Below are 27,475 nucleotides of genomic sequence, written 5' to 3'. Positions count from 1 at the left end.
CTCCCAGCCTCACAGGAGAGTTCACTGGAAAGAACCACAGGGTCCTAGAATGTACACAGACCCACCCAACCAGGAATCAGCACCCCAGAATGGCCCAATTTGCTTGTGGATAGCAAGGGAAGTGAATTGAAAGCAGGGTGAGGGCCGAGCAAGAGGCATTATTCCCTCTCTGACCCCTCCCCAACATGTAGCGCCACAAAGCAGCAATGTGGGTTGTCCCGCCCTGGCAGGTATCTAAGGCTCCACCCTTTACCACGTAACAGGCGAGACGAGACAAAGAAATATCACCCAAATGAAAGAACAGATCAAAACTCCAAAAAAAGAATAAAGCTACAAAGAGATAGCCAACCTATCAGATGCAGAGTTCAAAACACTGGTAATCAGGATGCTCACAGAAATGATTGAGTATGGTCACAAAATAGAGGAAGGAGTGAAGTCTATGCAAAGTGAAATAAAGGAAAAACAGGGAACAAATAGTGACCATACATGAACAAATAGTGACCAGGAAGGAAACTGGGACTCAAATCAATGATTTGGAGCGGAAGGAAGAAATAAACATTTAACCAGAGAATGAAGAAACAAGAATTCAAAAAAATAAGAGGTTTAGGAACCTCTGGGACAACTTTAAACGTTCCAACATAGGGGTGGAATCATAGGGGTGCCAGAAGAAGAGGAAGAGTAAGAATTTGAAAACTTATTGCAAAAACTAATAGAGAACCTCCCCAATCTGGCAAAGGGAACAGACTTTCAGAAAGTCCAGAGAGCATTAGAGTCCCAAATAAGTTGGACCCAAGGAAGCACACACCAAGGCACATCACAATTACATTACCCAAGATTAAAGATAAGGAGAGAATCTTAAAAGCAGCAAGAGAAAAAAGGAGACAGTTACCTACAAAGGAGTTCCCATCAGGCTGTCAGCTGATTTCTCTAAAGAAACCTTACAGGTAAGAAGGGGCTGGAAAGAAGTATTCCAAGTCATGAAAGGCAAGGACCTACACCCAAGATTACTTGATCCAGCAAAGCTATCATTTGGAATGGAAGGGCAGATAAAGTGCTTCCCAGATAAGGTCAAGTTAAAGGAGTTCATCATCACCAAACCCTTATTATATGAAATATTAAAGAGACTTATCTAAGAAAAAGAAGATGATCAAAAATATGAACAGTGAAATGACAACAAACTCACAACTATCAACAACTCAACCTAAGAAAAAATTAAAACAAAAACAAACTAAGCAAACATCTAGAACAGGAACAGAATCAAAGAAATGGAGGTTATATGGAGGATTATGAGTAGGGAGAGAGTGGAGGGAGAATGGGGAAAAAGGTACAGGGAATAAGCATAAATGGTAGGTACAAAATAGACAGGGGAAGTTAACACATTGTATGCGGGAAACGTATTTATACGTTTTATGTTGACTGGTGGTAGAGCGCACGATAAAAACTACCCACAAACAATGTGTTAAGAAAGAATGGGAAATGGGGAAGCCAAAGAACTTTTATGTATGACCCATGGACATGAACTGAAGGTGGGCTGGGAATGCTGGTGGGAGATGGGATGCAGGGCAGAAGCAGGATAAAGGGTAGAAAAAAATGGCACAACCATAATAGTATAATCAATAAAATATACTTTGGAAAAAAAAAGAAAAAGAAAATGTCTTACAGAAGGATTAGGTCTTATTGCCTACATTAACCTCCCTCAAAATGTCACTCTAAACATCCCAAATTCTTTACCAATTAGACTGTTGTTTTCCATAAAACACTGAAAAGTGAAAGAGAAAATTCAGGAGTATCCACTTCATTAATAAAATACATTGTTTCATGATCTAATAAAATATGAATGCGCTTTATAAAACATCACATTGTTTTAAGCTCAAACTTATACCTAATTTAAAACTCATTAGTTTAGATCAAAGCCAAACATTAAATCAAGCGTCTTTATACTTTTAATCCTAATGCCCTCCTCTTGAATAAACGTTCCAGTCTCAAGTACACTACAATGATTGTTTAAACCACAATTGTCATAGGAGGACCAGATATCACTTAAATATAGGAAGTGCGAAGTATGCCCTATGAGCTGCTTCTTTCAGGGTTTCTTATCATTCATTCAACATTAATCATTCACTGCCTTTTCCAACTGTTCTTCCTAAAACAGTGACAGTACCTGCTACGTAATGAATGCTACGTAAGCATTCATTACAGTACTATACATATAGTTTCTCTTTTCATAGTCACATAAGTACAACACTTTAATAAAACAGGATACCTATGGCTGGGAGGTAGGAATCAGGATGCCCACAGCCTGAGAACCCAGTCTCTCTCCTGTCTCACCTGCATTTACTGGACAACCCCTGTGCCAGGAGTAAAACCTAAAACCCATCATGTTATCTGTCCTCATCACATCTTGCCTTAACCAAAGTAAAGTAATACATTGTATCAAGTCTCCTTCCTTCCAATGCCTCCTGTCCCCTTTTCCAAGGGTATTCCTAAATCACATCAAATCATTTCACTCTCCTCACTCAACAAATTTTCATGAATCAAGTCATTCAGTCAAATACTTGCCCACTGTAGGTATAAGAGTGAAGGTGGCAGGTGAGGTCCTGGCTCCCCAAGGCTTGACATTCTTGTGGTTAGAAGGTTGGTATGAGAAAGTGTAAAGAGAATTAAAGGTAAGTGTCATGATGATGGCCTGGTGGACTGGTACAGACAAAAGACCCCAGAGAAGTGACAGTGAAGCCTAGAAATTGGAATGTCCAAAGCACAAGTCAGGGAGAGAGAGCTCTAGGCCCACAGCTGGTGCAGAAGGCCCTTGGCCTGAGCCAGTGTGACACATTCCAAGCAGGAATGAAGCCAGGGCCTGGAGAGTGAGAGAGGCAGAGTGCAACAGGAGTCAGACTACAAGGAAGCAGGTCGGCAGCTAGGAGTTGGTTCCAAATGAGATAGGAGAGGCAGGGACCCACACATTTTTAAACACTACTCTGGCTGCTAGAAAGAAAATGGTGGTAGTGGGGGCAGGCAACAGAACAGCAAAACCTGTATCATAAGGAGGCCTCTGTAACAACCACAGTCTCAAGAAGGCGCTGAGCCAGCAGACGATATGGACTGGCACCCACTGACCTCACCCTCCCTCGTCCCATGGCATCAGGACCATTGATACTCTCTTGTCCCTCACCCACCCATAGAGATAGCCATCAACAGCCAGCACTTGCCTTTTATCTCTGTGCCCACCACGTACACAGCACACATCAGCAATGTGTCTGAACAAGTGAATGAATGTAAAGGACAAGTATTAAGGACATTTTTCAACCCTAGGATTAATCTTCTGAAACCAGTAAAAAAGTCAAATTCCTCTGAGTTTCAGGAACATGCTGTCTCTCATATATGAAATAAGCAACACTGGAATAACTGGCAGCATGATTTCTCATAGCTTTCCTGCTTTGTACCCCAAAGAAAGGCAATCTGACCCTGGAAGGAGGCTAGTATTTTACAACCTTTCAGGAGATAGTCACTACCAAGCAAGCTTCAGGCAAACGGTTTATTCTGCAATTTCAAATCTCTGAGTTAAATTTGGTCTTTTGCAAAAAAAAAAAAAAAAAAAAAAAAAGGCAACAAAAGAGGAAACACACATCCATACACTCATGAAAGCATTTACAGATCTGGAGGGTCTTCTATGTCCTCAGCATACTCTGTAAGAGGATACCTCAGGGACACACAGACTTCAGCATCACCACCATTTACAACTTTTGTCCTCATGGCCTTACTTTTCTCCTCTACTTTCATTAAGTGTGTTAAGTTTTCTTTTGCTCCTCAGTACTTTCAGGGAATACTAATGAGTCTGCCCAGGAGGTTCTGCTATACTTATTTGTATAACTGAAGAAATCTCCTCTGGAAGAAGAATCCTACAAAGTTATCAGGTTTATTTAATCTCCTTGGTTACAGCATGGTCAGCAAGCATCACTGAAGCCTTGACTTACTTACCTACGTAGTGTTGTGGGTGAAATGCCACAGGCTTACTAGTCGCTGAATAATATCCAATTGCTCTCTTAAATCGAATAACTTTGTCATCTGTTCTAGACTGAAATAAACATAGGAAAACCTTTGTAAATTAGCATGTCACTGGTCATGTGTTTCAACGTATTTTTATAATTCAGTATATATATAAATAATCTGTAGACTTCCCAGCTTGATAAGAGTTTAGAATAATATTAAATCTTCAAGCATAATCAAGACAGCACGGCAGTTAACACAGAATCTGAAGTGGCAATCAAGAGACCTCAGTTTTAGGATGTAGCTCTCAACTTCTCCAACTTCTTCTTGGCCAGGTCCCTGGTACTGCCAGAAGAGGTTTTACTTTCCATGTCTAGCAAGCAGAGCAGCTATTTCAATTCTTCAGAGAACAGAGAGAAGTCACATAAACTTCACCTCTTTTACTAATCCTGACCCCTCAAATCCCTTACTTTCCACAAAAGGAAAAAGAAACCCTTGACCATCACCTGAAGGAAGAACAAGTCAGAGATTCACAATTCTACTTGACCCACTTGACATGTCTGTCTTCTTTGTGGAAATCCTATCAAGTCATGAGGAAGACTCCAGGAACAACAAAGACCTTACCACTCACCTCCCTCAATTACTCCTCTGTTCAGGCCAGAGGGGAGGCTAGAGGAGCTAGGTGAGGTGCTAGCCCTCCTGGCCAGCATGTAGGCCTGTCAGCTGAGCAAGTGCTCCTGGTCGTGGCCAGCCAGCATATGCCTCTCAAGCCCCTTCCAAACCTGGCACACACCACTGTCCAAGTGCTACCCAGGCACCTGCATTTCTACCTGAGAATGCTGGAAAACATCTTTAGCTATGGCATCCAAGTCCGAGGTGTCCTGGATGTTGCGGACGTAGTCAGCCACAGCCTTGATCACCACATCACATGGCGGCAAGACCAGCTGGTGGGCCCGGACCTGAGAAAACAAGCACATACATCAACATGCTAATTCCGAACACAGAACCCAGAAACTCCAGGTAGTGCTTCTTTCTGAGGGCCCAATTATTACCCATCTGTGAGTTTTTAGGCCCAAGAATCTGGTGCTCTGAGGTTCAAGCCCTGGATCTCCCTTTCAGTTGTTAAAATACAGCCTGGTTAGGTTAAGAAGCATCCAACAGGCTTTCATTACTTCTGTGCCCAGGTCTGTGACCGGCTCGTGATCAGTTCCAAGCCTGAGACCCTGAGCCCTGTAACAGCCAGCACGCAGCTATGGAGAAGTCATGAGGCCACAGATGCGTCCTTTCTTCAAGCACCCAAGTCCACTTCAGAAAGACAAGGGAGGAAACTTATCTCTCTTCCTGCTGAGGGACAGACATGCCTGATTAAAGACATATAGAATAAAGTACAGGAGTATTTTATTGTCCCAGAATAGTTGATACCAGGAAAATATAAGTAAACAGAGATATAATTATAGCTATGCCCCTGTATTCTTGGAGACAAAACTGAATCAGGTACTAATGTTTCCAGCAATCAAAAGTTTGAATGATAGCACAAAATGATGTCTTTATTTTCTAGTTAGTCATGAAAAGCATAAAGTTAAAAAAGTGGGAAAAAGATATAACGGCTTTGTGCCCCCAGAGCTCTGCAATCCTACCCATCACTCATATGAATGTGGTATGTTCCACAGCATTTAGCTGACCTCAGGCCAAGCCTGTTAACCTGAATTATTCAGATGGGCCCAATGTCATTACAGGGTCCTCTAATGTGGAAAAGGAAGCAGAAAAGCTGGTTTCAGAGATGAAATGTGAGGACTCACCAGCCATTACTCGCTTTGACAGTGGAAAAAGAGGCACAGTGTGCAGTGGCCTCTACAAGACAGAAAAGGTAGGAAATATTCTCCCTGAGCCTCCAGAAGCAATGTGGCCCTGCTGACACCTTGAATTTAGTTCAGTGAGACCCATTTTGGATTTGTGACTTCTAGAACTGTAAGATAATAAATTTGTGTTGTTTTGAGACACCATCAACAAAATAAAATTAGAAAAACTCAGCCTAATCAAATGAAATGGAAGAAACCTCTGGTACAATAGATACCTACATTTTAAAGTTATTATCATGCAAATTTTCACATGCACAAGAGCACAATTTTCTTTAGAAAAAGCATAGTTTCTTCTTGAAACAATGTTTCACATGTCTGAGCAGCTTTTCTACTATCCTAGGAAAGTAAACCCCACATAATGGACTGCAAAGAACCACTGAAATGTCTATAGATATGGATCAGAAACCCATTCCCAGAAACCTAGCTCTCCCCATGTAAAAATGAAAAATCTCTGACACACACCTGCTCCTCCGTGAGGAAATCCTTGGAACAGTACATTCCAGCTAGTCTGGAAGGCATGGAAGTTCTAATCACTCTCCACCTTCAGGGTATTTAACATTCCCATAGTAGGGCAGGTAGAAGGGTCAGCTGCTGGCAGTCCCAGGAATGGGGAACCAGGATCGAAACTCTGAGTGTCCTACACTCAGCAGAACACAGCATTTACCCCTCAACAAGTACACGGCACAGGGACAGGGATAGGTATGCCTGAGGCTCTCTAACTGCAGTTGAGGGCTAGTTGGCCTCACATGCTTGGTGGCACTCTAAAAGCCTAGGATTCTGTAATTATGCTATATACAATACTGGAAAGGCTGGTCATTTTAGAAGAATTTTATATAGAGGAAAAAAATGACAATTAACATGTTAAGAACAGAATTTGCTAGACATAAAAAGGCCAAAACATGAAAAGGCTTCCTTAGGGGTGGGGAAGCTACTGGAGTGATGCAAGCTGCCTCTCCTAGGGGTGCACACATTGACACCAGGACACCACCGACAGACAAATGGGCAGACGCTCACTAACCCACCCACCTTCAAGTAAAAATGACAGTGTGTTGCTCTTGCTCTTGCAGATATTCTTGTCTTCATTATCGCCCCCCCCGCCAAACACTGTAGCTAAAAGATCCTTGAAGTGCACAGATCCTTAAATTAAAGAGCCCCCAAATCCTTCTAAGTAATTAAGACGACCATAAACCTACATCCTTTAAAATTTCCCCATGGCCTGGACTCCTTCCTCATACCCACCTACCTCTCACCCTTCCCACTTCACTGCTAATATAGCCTTCCAAATCTAACTCAGGGTGAACTCCAATATTCCTTATACTCAGGGCAGAACTTGGTGGTGATTACATAGTGGTCCCACCCCAAATTGCCCCAGGAATGCCGAGTGACAGCATGCAATGGCTTCACTGCACATAAGAAGCTTTCACTTAGGAAGGAAGAGGTTATGAAATAACTTCTAAAATTCAGATAGTACTAAGTTTTACCAAAACGACTGACCATAGAATTCCATTTAGTAGCAAGATACCTGGTACATTTTAGTATGGATACATTTACAAACACCCAATTAACTAAAGTTTTAAAACTCCAAACAACTTTTAATTTGTATTTTCTTTAAAAACCTTGCCATTGCGTGTATAAGGGAAACCACACATTCCTGTCAGAAACTGCGTGTCATCAGAACCAATTAAATGGAGGAAGAAAAAAACCCCAAAATCCTGACTACCTTAACTAACAACTCTCTGTATCTATCTGTGTATACATAATACACACACCCATATACATAAAGGTATTTATCTACCTATTGTACTTTCAACTGGAAAAAAACACATTGAGACCTGTTGATCCATACAAAGAACCATCACCTGATGTTGTTAAATCTTCCCAAAGACACTAGAGAATAGCATCTGGCTCATCCTGTTGCAGCAGTAACTACACATGAGAGTTACAGTAATCTGTCTTTATTCACAAAAACAAAATTAACACTTATACCAAATAAGTGTTTCCTGCTTCAAGATAGGTTTCAAAATATTTTAATGGAAGTCCCGTTTCTTCTCCATTTTTCTTCTCTTTGAGCACTTTTGAATTTTGTTTTTATTTTAGCTCAAAAGTTTAAGGTTAGAAAAAACAAGTCAAATTGTAACATCCCTAAATTAAAGTTGAAAACATGTACTTTTCTATCTCCAAAGACAGGCAATAAATTCTGTTTAATTAAAAAGCAAATGTTTATGATCAAATCGTCTTTTTATGGTACATGGTGGCAATTTTGATATTTCTTAGTCACTTGCTTTACAAAAAAATAAAAATCTGGAGATGGAAAAGATCTCCAAGATGCTGTATACACTCACCCCTTTGCTTTCAGGCAGAATAATTAAATAACAGATACTGTTTGAGTGGAAACTTCTAACTGCCTCCACACAAAATATCCTCTCACGTGACAGGTTTTCACTTTTAGCATCATCTTTCCTCTAACTTCCCATTTCCTACTGAAAAATGTGTACTGCTGTCTCTCATGAGACAGGTGGGAATGGTGTGGAAGGCACTTAATGAAGACAGGTCCACCTGGGGCTTCTGTCAGGATCCCTAAGCCAGCAGGCACCCTCCTCTGCCATCCATGAAAATCCCCTGTCCTTTTTGCCAGCCTCTACACTTTGTATTTAGTTATGAACCCCTCCAAAGCCCTAGGACTGGATTGGAGCAGGGGCCCAGAGCACACATGCCTGCAAGTCACTTCTTCAGCCATCCTACCAGGCCTGCCCAGATACCTGCCACACTTTTGCCCTCGTCAAGCAGTGTGGGCCTCACACGTCTCCAAGCACTGGGACAACAGGGCTAACCTCCTGAACAAGAGGTTGATACAGCCACGTATCCTCAGCACCAGCACTCAGTGGAAATGCCCCCAAGCTAATATGAGCACAGGGCAGACCCACACTACAGGAACACCAAGAGAGTCCTCAGAAGCCCTGTCACACAACCCTCAAAGAGAACTGCCATGAGCAGTCTTCACTGTAGCCAGTGCCAGCTACCACAAACGGACAACCTGATTCTTTACAGCAGTGGTCCCCAACCTTTTTGGCACCAGGGACCAGTTTTGTGGAAGACAATTTTTCCACGGACCAGAGCGGGGAATGGTTTCGGGATGACTCTAGCACATTACATTTATTATGTACTTTATTTCTGTTATTATTACAAAAGTAATACATAATGAAATAATTATACAACCCACCATAATGCAGAATCAGTGGGAGCCCTAAGCTTGTTTTCCTGCAACTAAATGGTCCCCATCAGGGGGTGACAGGAAACAGTGACACTCAAAGTATGTTGCTTATGTTCAGTCTACTCTGTAATCTCATTTTGGTTGCTGTCACTGCAAAAAACCATGCTTCACACTGGAGGACATTGGAAATGGAAGCAGATTTTTCAGTGTTTTTGTGGCAATTACGGGATATTCCGCCTTGACTTTAATCCAGAACATACGGAGATTTGAAGTCTCTAACATACTTTTGCAGTCACCATCATTTGTGATCTCAAGCAGTTGATCCTCTTCTAGCACAGACAAAGTTGATTCACCTGGCTTATTCACAAATGGGTAAGCAGACCCATCCCTTCCCTGTTTGGGGTCTTTTGTAGTTGGGCACTAATGCTCCAACACTTCTGAAAGTTGAGATAGGTGACCATACACCAGCTGAGAGAAAGAAGGCCCTGCCTCAGTCTTTCAAAATCCCTTCTAATGTTTGAAACATATCAAAAATCCCCATGTTCACCCATCACCCCCATAATTCCAGTTTGGCTTTGAATACAGCTGCTTTATCTGCCAACTTGAACACAGTTGTTTTCTCCCCAAAGTGAAGACTGAGATTGTTGGGCATGTTGATTATGGCACACAAATAAGCAAGTTTTGCAACCCATTCTGTGTCACTTACATGCTGCCAGTGGTGACTGTTTTTCTAAAAAAGTAATCTCTGGAACAGCTCTCATCACCCAGAAACTGGCCAGTGAGCTTACCTTTAGAAAACCATCTAACTTCTGTGTATAAAACAGGACATGTGTGCTCTGTGTCCATCTCCTCACAGAGCTGCATGAGCAGATGTGAGTTAAGGGTATGTACTTTAATGTGTTTGATAATTTTAATCACATCCTGCAAAACACTGTTAAATTCAGGTGACATTTTTCGGTTAGCCAGCATTTCTCTATGAATGACACAGTGTGTTGATTCACATTCATAAGGGCCTCTTTGACCCAAGTGGTAAAACCAGAAAGCTGTCCAGTCATGGCAGCCACTCTGTCCATGACTATACAGACACAATTCAGTTTTCCTGATATGGAATCATTCAGACTTGAATAGTTCTGTAGATGTGGTGTTATTTAGCAACAGAAGTGCACATAACATATCCTCATGCACATCCTCCTGAAAAATATATTGCACAAAAACAAGCATTGTTGCCTTGTCAGCATCAGTAGACTTGACCTGGATTGCATACCACAGTGACTCATTAATCCTTTCTAACAAATCGCTATTTGTTAGAAAGCGATTTCATCAATTCGTCTAGTTATGGTGCCAGCTGAAAAAGGAGCACATGCCACCTTTTGAACTTCAGACTTTCTAGAAGTTCAAAACAAATGTCCTTAGCAGCAGGCAGGATCAACTCTTCACCAACAGTTAAGGGCTTCTCAGTTCTAGCAATGCAGTTAGCCACTAAGAATGATACTCTCCATGCACATTTGATGAAGTGCTGGCCTTCAACAATTGCTTCTGTTCATGTTCACATTTTTCTTTTGAAAAACTTCAAAGTCTTGTCTTTTCATGCAGGGTACTTGGTTTCCATGTGGCAAAGCAGTTTTGAAGGCTTCATGGCTTCATTGAATAGCTAGTTGCCACATATTATACAAAGTAGGCTTGGAAAATGTGAATCACCTGTTACATTGAACCTGCAATTTAAGTAAGACTCTTGGTATTTTCTCTTAAATGCAGCTTTTTTTTTTTTTGGATGGTGGCCTTCGAGTCTTCTGCTGTCTCATCATTGGGTCTTTCCCCCTTCTCAAAGCTCCCCAGTGACATTTGTTTTTTACTTATTTTGGCTAGGGTCAGCTTGTGGGCTTACCAAAAGTGCGTAGTGCAGGAAAGAGGCACAGATGAAAGTAGTAAATAAAATGGGTGAGCTACGCACAGACTAAAGTAAGTGTTGGATTCTGACTTAAAGCCTGCCACCAGATGCAGCTGTACAATTGAAGTATAACAACTCACTTGCCACTATAAAGCCTGCTACCGGATACACCTTAATTGTCTTCTGCACTCATTGTTAGGGTTTTGATACAAATCTGCTAGCAAAAGATTTATTATGGTCTCTGTGCAGTAAAACCTCTTTGCTAATGATAACCTGTTTGCAGCCACTCCCCAGTACTAGCATCATCACCTCAGATCATCAGGCATTAGATTCTCATAGGCAGCACATAACTTAAACCCCTCATGCACACAGTTCACAGTAGGGTTCACACTCTTATGAGAATCTAATGCCACTGCTAATCTGACAGGAGGTGGAGCTCAGGTGGTAATGCAAGCAATGCGGAGTATCTGTAAATAAAGATGAAGCTTTGCTTGCTCACTTGCTGCTCACCTCCTGCTGTGCAGCCCAGTTCCTAACTGGCCATAGACTGGTTACCAGTCAGTGGCCCAGGGGTTGGTTACCATTGCTTTAGAGTCTTTCTGCGATTTCTACCCATTAATTCGGCAATTCAAGGGACAAAACACAGGAGCTAAGGAACATCTGCATTAAAGAATGCCTGTGCCCTGGCTGGTGTAGTTTAGTGGACTGAGTGCAAGCCTATGAACAAAAGGGTCGCCAGTTCGATTCCCTTTCAGGGAACATGCCTTGGTGGCAGTCAGGTCCCCAGTGGGGGATGTGTAAGAGGCAACCACACGTTTATGTTTGTCTCCCTCTCTTTCTTTCTCTCTCCCTTCCCCTCCATCTAAAAAGAAATAAAATCTAAAAAAAAAAAAGAAAGAAAAAGACTGTCTGAAACTAAAAACAAAACAAAACAAAAACTCTTCCAAATTCCAAAGCAAAATAATGAACGGTCCCTACAAAAAAATCAAATTTTACTATTTTCTAGTATTTCACTACTTATAGTTCTGTAGTCTCATCTACAGCTGTGAATCATTTAAATAGTACAAAGTAGTTATCATATTATATTTCAATCAAATTACATCCACCATGCCACAATGGCAAAGGATTCAATTAAAATCCAAGATTCTCTTGCATGTGATATGTTGATTCAAAACCTTCAAAAATGTACCAAAAGAAAGAGTAATTTGACAGATTCTTAACTGTTGCATGATGGAAATGAAATGTCTCTAATAAAATGGCAGGTCCCCATCTGAAGTGAGAAGCTCACTTCCCCAGTAAACACCCAGGTCTGCACATCTAAAGAATGTGCTGGCTGTCCCTGGCTGGGTTGCTCAGTTGGATGGAGCATTGTCCTGTACACCAAAGTCTGCAGGTTTGATTCCCAGGCAGGGTGCATACAGGAGGCAGCTAATCAATGTTTCTCTCTCACGCTGATGTCTCTCTCTCTCCCTTCCCTTCTTTCTAAAATAAACATATCCTTGGGTGGGGATTAAAAAAAGATGTTTATAGCATATGTTAGCTCACAGGAGAAAATACATTCAACAGATTTGCTGATTTATTATAGACTTAGAGAAAAATCCAGCTATTGTATTTCTGTTATATCATGCATTAATATATTGGACTACAGACATGAAGACCTGTAAAATTTTGTTTCCAAGTAATTAGTCATTTATTTTGATGAGGTCAAACCACTGTATTATAGTCTAGTATTTCATAGACTCTATTCCAATTCTAAGCAGTCTCAGAACCCAACTCAGAACACTTTTTGTTTTTTAATCCAAAGAAAAGGAACATTTTCCAAATCTATAGCTATTATATTTTTGTGTCGCAAAATACTTTTCCTCTCTTTTAAGAAGAAACTTGCTCAAATCTATTTTTTTACTTCAGTTCTCTTCTCCTTTAAACCTTATACATGTGCACTGACAGGAGTCTGAACCTATCTGTACTGTTCTATGTGTGTCATTCTGGAAACAGGGGCCAGCAGTATATCTATCTATGTTGCACCTTTAGGAAAAGAACATCAGCATCAGGTTTGCCACATGTTTTAGATGAACACTGGTTTCTTAATACAACAGTTAGCTACCAGCCCCACACCCAGGAAACAAAAATATTTAAGAGCCAATTAAACTATGTTGTAGAAGCGTGTGCACACATATAATTTAATATCAGGCTAAACAGGGCTTGTAGCTGGGAAAAGATATAAATAATCAAGTTCTGCTTATTTCTCAAATAATCCTCATCCTATGCATTTTTCCTCTATAAAATATGTAATTTTGGCCACTAAAATCTTTTTTTCTTTATGTTGGTGGAAATTTGAAATCCTTGAATAATCAGGAAACTAAAGGCACAAATTAAGCTCCTGAAGGAACAAACTGCATCACTGCTCACCAGACTGGATGTAAGAGCTGAGGTATGTAGGAGATAACTTCAGAGGTGATGACAATTCATTATGGATCATTTTCCCCAATCTACATAAATGAGTTAGAGATCTGATTCAATAAAAATAATTATAAAGTACATTTTAAAAGTTGTGTAGAACTCATGTTATAGTAGAAAAGATGGGTGCATTTAGTTGGACTATGTTCTACTTGACGGCACTTTAATATATACTAGATAATATAGTTTGTGACCTAAAATATTTAATTTATAAAGAATTTTAAACTTTTAAAAAATTAGTTCTTACCCAAGGATATGTTTTTTATTGATTTTAGACAGAAAGGAAAAGGGCAAGAGAGAAAGAGAGGGAGAGACACACACACTCAGACTAATGTAAGAGAGAAACACTGATCACTTGCCTCCTGTATATACCCTGACCAATGACTTAACCCACAACCCAAGTGTGTGCCCTGACCAGGATCGAACCCTCAACATTTTGGATTATGGGATTACATTCCAACCAACTGAGCCATCTGGCCAAGGCTTTATAAAGAATCTTAGGGGGCGTTAAAGATGGCAGCTTTGCTACAGGCAGCGTGATTCTCGGCTTCTGTGAAGAGGAGGGAAATTCGCGGATCGGCGGAGGAACAGAGCAAGTGGCCTAGGTTACCGAAACATTTTTGAAAACAGGACATCAAAAATTATAGCGGTTACTGAAAAACCAGACAGTAAGGAGACCGCTTCAGGACAACAGAGACCCAGGAATCAGCAAGGGGACCAGGGGGGGTCCCTGGTCCCCAGGCCTGGTACCCCCGGGGTCTGCTTCAGGGCACCCGGGAGAGCGGACTCGCTGCTCCCTCCCTGGACAACGGGGGTTGAGTAACACCAGGGGAGACCTTGTGGCTTGAAGGCACAGAGAGGGGAGTTGGACTGGAAGACAATCGCCCAGGGGCTGCGAGCACCCACCCATAGCCCTGGGAGAAGTGAGTGCCTCCAGCCAGCATGACCAGGGGCAGCCTGGAAGTGCACCCGCACCCCCAGCCTGGTGGGAGTGTGGATAAGTGGAAAAATCAGACCTGGCAGCCTCAATCAAGGAAAGGGTGAGGGCGTTCTCAGGTTTTTGGAGCCTGCGGTGGTGAACTGTGGAGGCACGCACCCCCTTGGGAATCCTGACTCTCGAGCTGTGAACCCGGAAGGGATGCGTTCCTAGAGCCTGAAACTCAAATATTTGGTGGATGGGCGCACCCTTTTACCATCACCAGAGATTGTACCGAGAATCCAGAAAAGTCGCGGGTGCTTCCCGAGAACATAGCACCCGCTGCAGTGAAATTTGTGGGAAGGACGCGTTTCCTTGCAATCTCCGGAGCTTGCATCGTGAAACCGAAGAGACAAAGGAGCCCTGCAGGGCCCCGGAGCCCAGAGCCCGGGAGACCGCGGCAGTGAGCTCCAGAGAGCGTGCTTGGGAACGCCCAGGGTCCTATAGGGGAAAGTCAGATTGGCTCTGGGGAGAGCACCCTGCTGGCCCTGGGGATAGTACCTGAGAGACTTACTGAGATTTGACTGGGAAGAGTGATAAGCATTTCAAAGGACCCTCAGCCTGCTGAAGGCAACAAGACCAGAAAAACTGGTCTGGCCAGTTAGAAACCAGCAAGAGGTTTTTTTGTTTTGTTTTGTTGGCTTTTGTTGGTTGATTGATTTTATCTTGTGTTTTAAGTGACTTTTTATTTTTCAATTCTTATTATTTTTATATCTCTCAATCCCTTATGTTTCTCTTCCATTCATCCTAGTATTATTCCTTCCACTCCAAATTTATCTCTCCTGCACTCCATCTTCTACTTTTTTCCCTTTTTTTTTTGAGCTTGCAAGTTGCTGTAAATTTGTATTACCTTTTTCTCACTTTTCCGACATTTTTTATTTTAATAATATTTTGGTATTCTTTTTCTTTCTGTATAATCTTCTTTACTTAGCTGGTTATACTGTCATTTGATAGGTTCCCCCTGTTATCTCAGTCACAGTGTGTTGATAATTTACTGTCCTTCATCTGTGTCCCATTAGTACACCTCTCAAGGTTCTATACTCCTTATTCTTGTTATCTAGATCTCACAGATTCTGCCACAAGATTGTTGCTTTAATATTACTGTAAATAAGAACTAGTTCATACAATTATAAATACTACACAACACCCCTCCCTGATCTCAGCCCACTTCGCAATTTCCTGAACTATATTATTGTGGGGGTTGTCTCTATTCTTTTACACACTACTCCTATTTACTAATCGTTATTCCCACCCTACCTCAGAATCTGACCTCCCACAGCCTCACAGCTTTCTAGATCCAACTAACAATCCTTTCGTCCCCAATAAGAGTCTTACCCTCTTTCCATCCTTTCTAAAACATGGCTACTAGGGTGGAGATCACGGTTAACACTATAAGTAGCCAAAGGATATCCCATCTCTTCTCTACTGGCTGCTAATGTAAATATCATACAATACTGTCTTGCTGTACCATTTTGCCTTACTCCTCCAACTGATCACAAAAAAGAGTAGGGGGAAGTTATGAACACCAGGATACATGAAGGAGACTGCACCACTGAATCTCACAGGTATTCTACCACAGAAGTTCACACCATAAACACAGGGAACCAGAACAGATCAATTTAAGAAACAGAGGCTAACAAGAAGAATCCCACAAACAATGAGAAAACAAAGAAACAATCCCCAATTGAAGGGAAAAGAGGAAGCCTCAGAAAAAAATGCTAAATGAAACAGAGGCAACTCAACTATCAGATATTGAGTTCAAAACAATGATTATCAGGAAGCTCAATGAACTCACAATGAGCTACCAGAAACTACAGGAAAGCTACAACAATCTCACTGCAAACTATATAAACATGAAAAAGGAAATAGAAACTCTTAACAGGGGCCAAGAGGAAATGAAGAATGCCATTTCTGAACTGAGGAACACAGTAGAAGGAATGAAAAGCAGGATCGATGAAGCAGAAGATCGGATTAGCGAGCTAGAGGACAAAGTAGAAAACAACACCCAGATAGGGCAAGAAAAGGAAAAGAGGCTCGGAAAAGATGAAAAGGGATTAAGAGAAATGGAAGACAATACGAAACATAGTAATATCAGTATAATAGGGATACCAGAAGGAGAAGAAGAAGAAGAGCAAGGGAGAGAAAACCTATTTGAAAAAGTAATGAAGGAAAACTTCCCTAATTTGATGACAGAAAGTCACACAACTCCAGGAAACACAGAGAGTCCCAATCAAGAGGAACCCAAAGAGGCCCACCTCAAGACACATCATAATTAAAATGGCAAAATTTCAAGACAAAGAGAGAATCTTAAAGGCAGCAAGGGAGAAGCAGGAAGTAACATACAAGGGAGCCCCAACAAGGCTAACAGCTGACTTCTCAATGGAAACACTCCAAGCCAGAAGACAATGGCAAGAAATATTCCAAGTAATGAGAACCAGAGGTCTGCAACCAAGGCTACTTTACCCAGCAAGGCTCTCAATCAAGATACAAGGCCAAATAACAAGCTTCCCAGACAAAAGAAGTCTAAAAGAATACACCTCCACCAAACCAGCTCTGCAAGAAATGCTAAAGGGACTGCTTTAAGGAAGGGAAGGAAAAGAGAGAGAGGAACACATATACATAAAAGACAAAGAATAAGAATCTATCAATAATAACTTTAAACGTAAATGGATGACATGCTCCAATCAACAGACAAAGAATAGCTGAATGGATAAGAAAAAATGACCGACACATATGCTGCCTACAAGAGACTCACCTCATGATAAAAGACCTGCACAGGCTGAAAGTGAAGGGCTGGTAACAAATCTTCCAAGCAAATGGACAGGAAAAAAAAAGCCGGGGTAGCAATACTCATATCAGACAAAATAGACTTCCAAAAATGGTCCATAAAGAGAGACCCAGAAGGTCACTTCATAATACTCAAGGGAAGAATCCACCAAGAAGACATAAATATTGTAAATATATATGCACCCAACATAGGAGCACCCAAATACATAAAGAAAATCTTAGAGGACTTCAAGAAAGATATGGACAGCAACACAATTATAGTGAGGGATTTTAACACCCCACTATCAAAACTGGACAGATCTTCCAAACAAAATATCAACAAAGATATTGTGGCATTGAACAATACCCTTGATGAAATGGACTTTCTTTTCAAGTGTACACGGAACATTTTCAAAGACAGACCACATGATAGGACACAAAACAAGCCTCAACAATTTCAAGAAAATTGAAATCATACCAAGCATTTTCTCAGATCACAAGGGACTAACGCTAGAAACCAACCCCAAGGAAAAAACCCAAAACACTCAAAATCATGGAGATTAAATAGCATGGTATTAAACAATGAATGGGTCAAGAATGAGATTAGGGAAGAAATCTAAAGGTTTCTGAAAACAAATGAGAATGAACTCACAACAATACAAAACTTATGGGACACAGCCAAGGCAGTCCTGAGATGGAAGTTCATAGTGATATAGGCCCACCTAAAAAAAGTTAGAAACATTTCAAACAAACAACCTAACCCTACGTCTACCAGAACTCAAGGAACAACAACAAAGACAGCCCATAGCAAGCAGAAGGAAGGAAATAACCAAGATCAGAGCAGAATTAAATGACAAAGAGACTAAAAGCACAATTCTAAGGGTCAATGAATCCAGGAGCTGGTTCTTTGAAAAGATAAACAAAATAGACAAGCCTTTAAGCAGACTCATCAAGAAAAAAAGAGAGAAGACCCAAATAAACACAATCAGAATGAAAGAGGAGAGATTACAACTGATATCACAGAAATACAAAGCATTGTAAGAAATTACTACAAAGAACTGTATGCTAAGAAATTTCAAAACCTAGGTGAAATGGACAAATTTCTAGAAAAATATAATCTTCTAAAACTCAATGAAAAAGAAGCAGAAAGCCTGAACAGACCAGTAACAGCAAAAGAAATTGAATGTCCCCATTGGACAGAGGAGCTTACTAAGGCACTCACAAGGGACAACCAGGTAAATGGCTGGGCCACCACCCAGACCTGCACACAGACTGCACACTTGGCAAGGGCACTCTAATGTTATTTTCTAAAGTATGCTTCTTTTAGTGTTGAAATGTCCTTTTCTATGAAATGATGATTTTTTTCTAATATTCTTATTTAGAACAATTAAAAGTTGGCAACACTACAGTAGTCCTCCAAATTTATTAAAAAAAACAAGAACAAATCCATGAAACCCAAATCCCTGTTGTCTATGAAGGGAACTCCAAAAAGACTGTCAACAAAGGAAATGTGAAGTCAAGCCTGAGTGTCAGACATGGGGAAGATGGGCATGAGGCCAGAGAACCAAAAGAGCAGTGTATGGACACTGTTCGTGGAACAATACAGATGGTTGGGACTGGAGAAAATGGGTGGCTCAGAAAAGGTCAGACTAGCTACAGAGACAGGAAGATTCCCAGACCACTCTCAAGTTCTACCCTGAGTGACTAAAAGGACAACAGTACCACTAGCGAAGGTACAAAATACAGGAGAATAAACCCATTTAGAAAAGATGACCTTTCTAAGTTAATGATGTCAAATTTGGTATACAGGTCAAGTGCCCAACTGGAGATGCCTGGTGGACAGTGGGATGCACCCTGCAGTTCAGGGAAGGGGTCTCACTGGGAGAAGTACACTAGAGAGTCATCAACACAGAGGTGGTAGTCAAAACCTTAAGGACCAGAAAGAAAGCATAAGGAGTGCAGCAAGGTACAGATGGACTCTGGTGATGCACACATAACCAGAAGAAGCCAGCTGACATGTAAGTCAAGGAAAGGATGGCACACATGACAAACAGAATGCTTTGGTCTGAGGAGCAAGGCAGAGTGAGGAGAACAGGACAGGTGACAGTACTGAGTGGCCCAGGTAGGGTGAAAGCCATTTGCCAAACCTGTTAACTGAGTTATCAGCAGCCTTGGACAAAGGCCCACTGTTGTCAGCCCAAATTCAGTGCAAAGGTCAAGCTACTGGGAACATTAGGGAAGGCCAGCTGCCCCTGGTAGATTTCTAAGTGAAAAGGAACCTAGGAAATCTGGGAAGGACAGGATTGCATTTATAAAGTGAGGGCCAAAAGGTGAGAGAGGGGGCACCACACAGGAAGAGCAAAGGGGCCAATAGGATGAGGTACGCAGAGTACAGTCAATGACAATAGCTCCAGAATATCAAGATGGGCAAGTGGCAGGCTGGAAATATGAGCATGGATGAGGAAGAATGCAAATAGGGCAGGGTGCAGGGATAAGATGAGGAAGGTTTCCCCATCCTGGGACAAAGGGTCTGTTATCAGAAAGCAATGTGCAACTGAGGAGTGGTCTAAAGAGACTGATGACTTTTAAGACAGACATTAAGGAGAAAAAAGGATTCTGCTGACACTGATAGCCTGGTTCAAGTCAGAGAACATAATTTTGTAAATCAGTGTTACTGAGATTATTTTACATGCAAGAAAGTCCATCAATTTTAAGCACACAATTCACTAAGTTCTGACACATGCATACACTGGTGCAACCACCACCACAAACATGAAGTGTAACATTTCTGTCACCCCCAACAGTTCTCCTGTACCCCTTTCCATCCCAACCCCAGGCAACTATCACTACCGTTGCAATCTATCACTCACTGTAGTTCTGCCTTTTCCAGGGTTTTACATAAAGGTAATTAATCCTAGATATTTCCTTTGTGTTTTATACTTTTCACTTAAGATAATGCTTTTGAGAGTCATGCATATTTCAGATGAGTAGTTGTTCCTTCATTGCCATCATGATTTCACTATATGATTGCTTCACAGTTTATTCATCTGCTCACCAGCTTACAGACATATGGATGGCTTGGTTTTTTTGAGGCTACAATAAATAAAGCTGCTAGGACACTAAGGTTCGTGTTTGAACATATGATTTCATTTCTCATGAGTAAATGCCCGAGAGGGGGCTTCCTGGGTGATTTGGTAGGTATATGTTGATATTTTTAAGAACTGCCAGATTGTTTTCCAAGTGGCCATATTCCTTCTCACCAGCCCTGTCTGAGAGATGCAGGTGCCGACACCTCCCAACACTGTGCATTGTTAGTCCCCTCATTTGGCCCATTCTAGCGCACACAGTACATTTCATTGTGGTTTTAACTTGCATTCCCTAAAGATGTGGAACATCTCTTTATGTGCTTACTGAATATTCTGCAAAGTGTTCATTCGAAAACTTCCTCCATCTGTTTTGTTGGGCCACATCTTCTTATTGTGCTGTCCTTTACATATTCCAGATATAAATCCCCAACTACTGATATATCCTGCAAACAGAGTATCTTCTCACTCTATTGCTTGCTTTCCATTCTCTTAACTAAGAAATCTTTGTCTAATTCAAGGTCAGAAAGATTTTCTCTTACATTTTCTGCTAGAGTTAATTTTTATACTCTTAGTTTTCAACAGATACAGAGTTGTAAAAACTACCCTTTCCCTATTTAGTTACCTTGAGTTCTGTGGCAAAAATAACTGACACACATGTGTAGGTCTATTTCTGGACTCTCTTCTGCTCCACTGATCTACATGACTACCTTCACACTGAGTTGATTATTATAGTTTAAAATGAGTCTTGAAATTAGGTAACATTAAGTCCTACAAATCTGTTCTTCCTTTTCAACATTTCTGTGGCTACTCTAGGTCCTTTGCAATTCCTTGTGAATTTTAAAATCAGTTTTTAAATTCATACAAAAGAAAAAGAAAGAAAATAAAAACTTGCTGGGATTTTAAGATATAGAAATCTATATAGGGGACCCCAAAAATCCAGATTTTGTTTATAAAAAATTGTGTATTTATTCTTACATGTTTAAACTTCAGTCACCTCAAAGTACTCTCTGTTTGAAGCAATGCACCTATCAAAACTTTCTTCCACTGCTCAGAACAGTTTTTGAACTATTGATTTTGATGCTTTTTAGTGCTCCTGCTGTTGTTTTGTTTCACCTCTTTCACACTGGCAAAACATTTCCCTTTGAGGACTTTGTTCACCCAGGGAAACAAAAAAATGTTCAGGATGAGATTTGGTGAATAGGGAGCGTGGAACACAGGGGTAATGCTGTTTTTTGTTAAAAACTGCTGAACATTCAGCTAGGTGTGGGCAGATGCACTCATAACTCACCTATCATGAGATGGGCAAATGCACTGAAAGAGTCTCCAAGAAGAAGGAATGCAGCATCTCACAACAATGCCAGCTGGTACAATGATACAGATGGGTTTCTAGAACACTCACCTAGATGGGGAAGCCTGTACTGTAAGAGATCCACCCTCCACAAGATAATTCTAGGGTTTTGATGGTCCTCCCTTATATCAACAGTCTTTGATCCATGAACACAGTACCTCCCTCCATTTACTTAGGTCCTTCTATAACTTAAACTATAAATCTGTAGTGGCATCCATCTGTTCAGCCATGTGCTTCTCAAGATGAGATGATGTTGACTATAGAACCTATCTAGGCTAGAGGGGTTTGCTGAGCAGGTGAAATGGAAGAAAAAGCAAGAGAAGAGTGATGCTGGTACAACCAGTTCAAGATGACCTATCACGACATCCCAGGCTGGTTAGGGAAAGGGAAGCTATGAGAAAATGGGCAAAGGGTCCCCATGAGAGCCGAAGAGCAGAGTGTGAGCTTAAGAGTACTAAAGGTAGAAGGCAGTGGTGACAGAGGGCAGAAGTGACACTAAAATTTAAGATAGGAGAAGAGCCAGTGTATGACTTTGGGCCTAGAAGGCCATTAAGTACAGTAAAGGGTAGACCACTAAAGTTAAGGGAAACAAAGAATAAGTTGTTTCTGGACAATCTCCAGTACACTGAGGTCACAGAAGATTCTGGAAGGAAACAGGGAAAGACTAAGATTCCCAAAGCTACAATAAATGACAAAAGTGACATGAATGGAGTGACTAGCAGCAGTAAAAGGTACATTTAGATGGCCTGAATCTCAAAAGTTGACAAAAGGACCCCATTAAGAAAGTAGAGACAGAGATCTAAGATGGTGGAAGAGTATGTAAAAGCTACAGTAACCTTCTGCCAGGATCAATCTGGAATTACAACTAAATTATAGAGAAATCGCCCTGAATAACCAACTAAACAACAGCTAGTGAGAGGCTTTATGACCACAGACAGGCAGAAGAAACCACTTCACGACAACATGACTGGTAGGAAGTGTGGAGGAGACACAAGAGGGCTCCCATGGGTAGCAGCTGAAGTACTGGAGGGAAATTTCAGCAGCCGAGGGTTCCACCTAAGAAGTATGAGGACAGAAACCCTAACCTGGGATCCCCAGTCTACAGCAACAGAGCTGCAAAGGAACCCAGATACCAGCCAGTTGTGAAAAATGGTGGGGTTTCTGTCTGCCAGGGAGATACAGCTAGAGACACAAAGCCCCTCTTAAAGAACACACACATAAAATTGTTTGCAGCCACTTACCCTGGGATCCAGCAAAAGTGGGGCAGAGTGGACTACAGATACTTGAGGAGAGTCTGTGGCAGGTGGCTCCAGGGAGAGAACTGTGGGAGCAGCTGCCAGGACCCCCGTGCTGAATCATTCCCCATACTGCAGAAGCCATCTCTTTCAGGCAGACCACTCCCCTCCAAGTGGCATCAGCCTAAGGGGAGGCAATAGCCACACCCACAGGAATTACTTGCCGCACCCTGTGGTGTTTAAGTCTGACTGCTGATTACAGAGTGACTAGATTAACAATGGAAGGAGACACAGCCCCAGACTGTGGATTACTAGTAGGCTACCTAGGGTCAGACTGAGATACCATCTGACATCACCAAGGACAGATCCATAAAGAAAAAACAGTGGTAAACACTAGATTCTACTGAGACAAAATTCACCACTGTCTTCCTCATGATTTGTGTTATTTTCTTTCCTGTTAACATTCATTTCTTGTCCTTCAAGTCTGTGGATATTAGGTCACTAGTTTTGATATTATAGTTTATTTCAAATCTCATATTTTGCTCCTTCCTTCTCTTCATTTTATCTTTTCTTTCCTTATTTTCATTTTAAATCTTATTTAGTTTCTTGCTACAACTTGTTAACACTCAACACTCTTACTATTTCTCCCCCATCCAGCCTCTCAAAACTACTTTTCATCACATTCTCTTTTTTTTCCCTGTTCTTAAATGCCCTTATTTTCTCTCCACCTCTATCAGTCTTTGCTCATTGGTTGTGAATACGGCAGTTGTTGTTTCATTCTTTCTTCAATTTATTTCTAGAGCTTCCCTATTTTTGGTGTTTCAAATTTTACCATTCCCCTTTTCCTACTCCATTTTGCCTTCCTCCTGTCCTTTATTTCATTTCAAATTTTAATTTTTCCCTGTCTTAGCCTGCTTTGCTTTTCATTCCTTACTCTTAGTGTTCCTTCTCACTCTATCCTCTCAAAAATCACTTCTCTTCCCTCTGGACTTCTCTTAAGCATTTCTTTTTCCCTCTTATTCCTATCCCACCTCTATTAATCTTAGATCATTTGTTGTTGATAGTGCTATGGTGGATCTTTTTCTATAATTTCGTTCCTTGTTTTTCCTTCCCATCCCCCCTCACTAATACATACTTTCAAAATTTCTGTTAAAACCTAATACTATGTTTCTCTTCTTTTACTCCACTCTGCCTTCTTCCCTGCCTTTTTATTTATTATGTAAATTTTACATTATTTCTCTTTTCGCCTTGTTCTTATTATTGCTCCTCCAACTACCCTCTCAAAATCATTTTTCTTTCAGTTAGTCAACTCATATTCATTTTTCCTCTCTTGTAATAATCTCAATCTCTTTTTACCTTTATTAATATTAACTCATGTAATTGTGGGTGGGAGTTATTTTTGCGGGTGTGCTTTTGTTCCCTGAGCTGTTTGGTTTCCTTCTGGAAGCACCTGTACAACAGCATACAATATGTGGTCTATGGAGTGACTCTCAGTCAACCAGCCAGAGAACCCACCAAAGGACGATCCAACAATAGCCAAAACAAAATTACAACCAGAGAGCCGACATAAACTACATAAAGGTCATCCCAAGAGCAGTAAGTTCAGGAGATCAAGGAGAATACACCACTGAATCCCACAGGTCTCCTACCACAGAAGGTCACACCACGAAAACAGTAAGTGAAAGCAGATCAATCTAAGGATCAGAAACAAACAAGAGTCAGCTAAATTGGGGAGAAAAAGAAACAACACCCAACTGAAAGGAAAGGAGGAATCCCCAGAAACAGTGCTAAATAAAACCAAGGCAAGCAAACTATCAGACACTGAGTTCAAAATAATGGTTATGAGGATGCTCAATGAGCTCAATGAGAACTACAAGGAACTCCACAGAAGCTATAAGGAAATTACTGCAAACTACACCACCATGAAAAAGGACACAGAAACTACCAGTAAGAGCCAAGAAGAAATGAAGAATATAATACCTGAAATAAAGAACACAGCAGAAGGAATTAAAAGCAGGCTAGATGAAGGAAAGAACTGAATCAGCGAGCTGGAGGACAAGGCAGAAAAGAATTTCTAGACAGAGCAACAACATGGAAAAAGCCTCAGAAAAAAAGAAGAGGGTTTAAAGGAGCTGCATGGCAACATGAAAACGAATAAATTCTGTATCACAGGGATATCAGAAGTAGAGAAACAGGTGCAAGGGATAGAAAACCTGTTTGAAAAAGTAATGACAGAAAACTTCCCGAACTTGATGAAAGAAAAAGTCATGCAAGTCCAGGAACCACAGAGGATCCCAATCAAGATGAACCCAAAGAGGCCCACTCCAAGACACAGCATAATAAAAATGGCAAAATTCAAAGACACAGAATATTAAAGGCAGCAAGGGAGAAACAGCTGGTAACATAAAAGGGAGCCCTGATAAGGCTATCAGCTGATTACTCAACTGAAACACTACACACCAGAAGGGCATACCAGGAAATATTCCCAGTAATGAAAAGCACAGGCCTGCAACCAAGACTACTCTAGCAAGACTACCATTTAAAATGGAAAGAGAAATAAGGAGTATCCCAGACCAAAAAAAAAAAAAAAAAAAAAAAAGGCTGTAAGAATACATCTCCACCAAACAAGATTTGCAAGAAATGCTAAAGGGACTGGTTTAAGAAGCTGGGGGGGAGGGGCACAGAGAGAAAGAGAGAGAGAGGAACACAGGTACAAAGGGGAAAAAAGCAATAAATAAGTATCTATCAATAATAATCTTAAATGTAAATGGATCCTCCAATCAAAAGACATAGGGTAGATGAATGCATAAGAACATTTGAGCCACATATATGCTGTCTACAAGAGACCCAGCTCAGAACAAAAAGTCTAACACAAACTGAAAGTGAAGGGATGGGAAAAAATATTCCAAGCAAATGAACATGAAAAAAGCTAGGGTAGCAATACTTATACCAGACAAAATAGATTTGAAAACAAAGGCCTTAAAAAGAGACAAGCAGGGACACTATATAATACTTATGGGAATAATCCACCAAGAAGATACAACCTTTGTAAACATGTATCCAACATAAAAGCACCCAAATATATAATGAAAATCTTGAAAGACTTCAAGAAAAATATTGACAACAACACATTGACAGTAGGGGATTTTAACAATGGTTAGATCTTCCAAGCAAAGAGTCAATGATAATATTTTGGCATGGAACAACACTCTAGATCAAATAGACTTAACTGATATCTACAGAACCTTCCATGCCAAAGAAGCAAAATACTTTTTTTTTTTGAAAAGGAATAAATTCTGTATCATAGGGATACAACATTCTTTTTAAATACACATGGAACATTTTCAAAGATAGACCACATGGCAGGACACAAAACAAGCCTCAACAAATGCAAGGAAATTGAAATCATACCAAGCACTTTCTCCGACCACAAGAGACTGAAACTAGAAAGCAACCCCAAGGGAAAAAACTCAAAACCAGGCAAACTAATGCAGATTGAATAACATACAATTAAACAATGAATGGGTTAACAATGAGATCAAGAAAGAAATCAAAAAGTTTCTGGAAACAAATGGAAATGAACACCAAACACTCCAAAACCTATGGGACATATGAAGGCAGTCCTGAGAGGGAAGTTCATGGCAATATAGGTCTACCTAAAGAAGATAGAAACACATCAAATAAATAACCTAATCCTACATCTACAAGAACTGAAGGAACCAAAACAAACAAAGCCCAAAGAGAGTAGAATGAAGGAAATAATCAAGACCAGAGCAGAATTAAATGGCATAAACACTAAAAGAACAATTCAAAGGATCACTAAATACAGAAGCTGACTCTGAAAAGATAAAGGGAATCAACAAGCCTTTAACTAGACTCATCGAGAAAAGAGGACCCAAATAATTAAAATCAGAAATGAAAGAGGAAAAATTACATCCTATACCACAGAAATACAAAGAATTTTAGAAATTACTACAAACAACTCTATGTGAAAAATGTTGAAAACCTGGGCCAAACACACAAATTTGTAGAAACACAGTCTTCCAACCCTGAATCAAGAAGCAAAAAGCCTGAATGGACCAATAACAACTAGTGAAACTGAAGCAGTAACCAAAAAACTCCCAACACACAAAACCCCTGAATGGGATGGCTTCACAAGCTAATTTTACCAAACACTTAGGGAGGAGCTAACTCCTATCCTTCTTAAAATTATTCCAAAAAATTCAAGAACAGGGAAGACTCCCATACCTTTCTTATGAGGCCAGTATTATCCTAATTCCAAAACCAGGTAAAGACACAACACAGAAAGAAAACTACAGGCCAATATCACTGATGAACATAGATGCTAAAATCCTCAACAAAATATTGGCAAACAGGAGTAAAAAAATCACATAGCAATATTCTCACTGATATGTCCTCTACGGCAAGGGAATAAAGGAAGAATAAACAAAAGGGACTAATCAAATTAAAAAGCTTCTGCATGGCTAAAGAAAACATCATCAAAATGAAAAGGGAACCAACTATATGGTAACACATATCTGCCAATGACACCTTGGACAAGGTTTGATCTCAAAAATATATGAAGAACTTATATGACTCAATGCCAAGGAGACACAGAATCCAATTAAAAAATGGGCAAAGCAAACTCACAATTATTAACAACCA

At 40.6% G+C, this 27,475-nt stretch overlaps 1 protein-coding gene across 1 annotated transcript in view; it reads right to left on the bottom strand.

The window, feature by feature from the left end:
• FAM120A (family with sequence similarity 120A) overlaps positions 1-27,475 on the bottom strand; it is a 126,534-nt gene that overhangs the window by 66,220 nt on the left and 32,839 nt on the right. The window contains 2 exon segments of the mRNA XM_028531488.2: positions 3,976-4,072; positions 4,815-4,943. Coding sequence (XP_028387289.1) covers positions 3,976-4,072; positions 4,815-4,943 — 226 coding nt within the window.

Source organism: Phyllostomus discolor, chromosome 3, assembly GCF_004126475.2.
Source record: "Phyllostomus discolor isolate MPI-MPIP mPhyDis1 chromosome 3, mPhyDis1.pri.v3, whole genome shotgun sequence".
NCBI lineage: Eukaryota > Metazoa > Chordata > Mammalia > Chiroptera > Phyllostomidae > Phyllostomus > Phyllostomus discolor.
The sequence above is the reverse complement of the archived record's forward strand: the minus strand, read 5'-3'. Positions and strand labels throughout refer to the sequence as shown.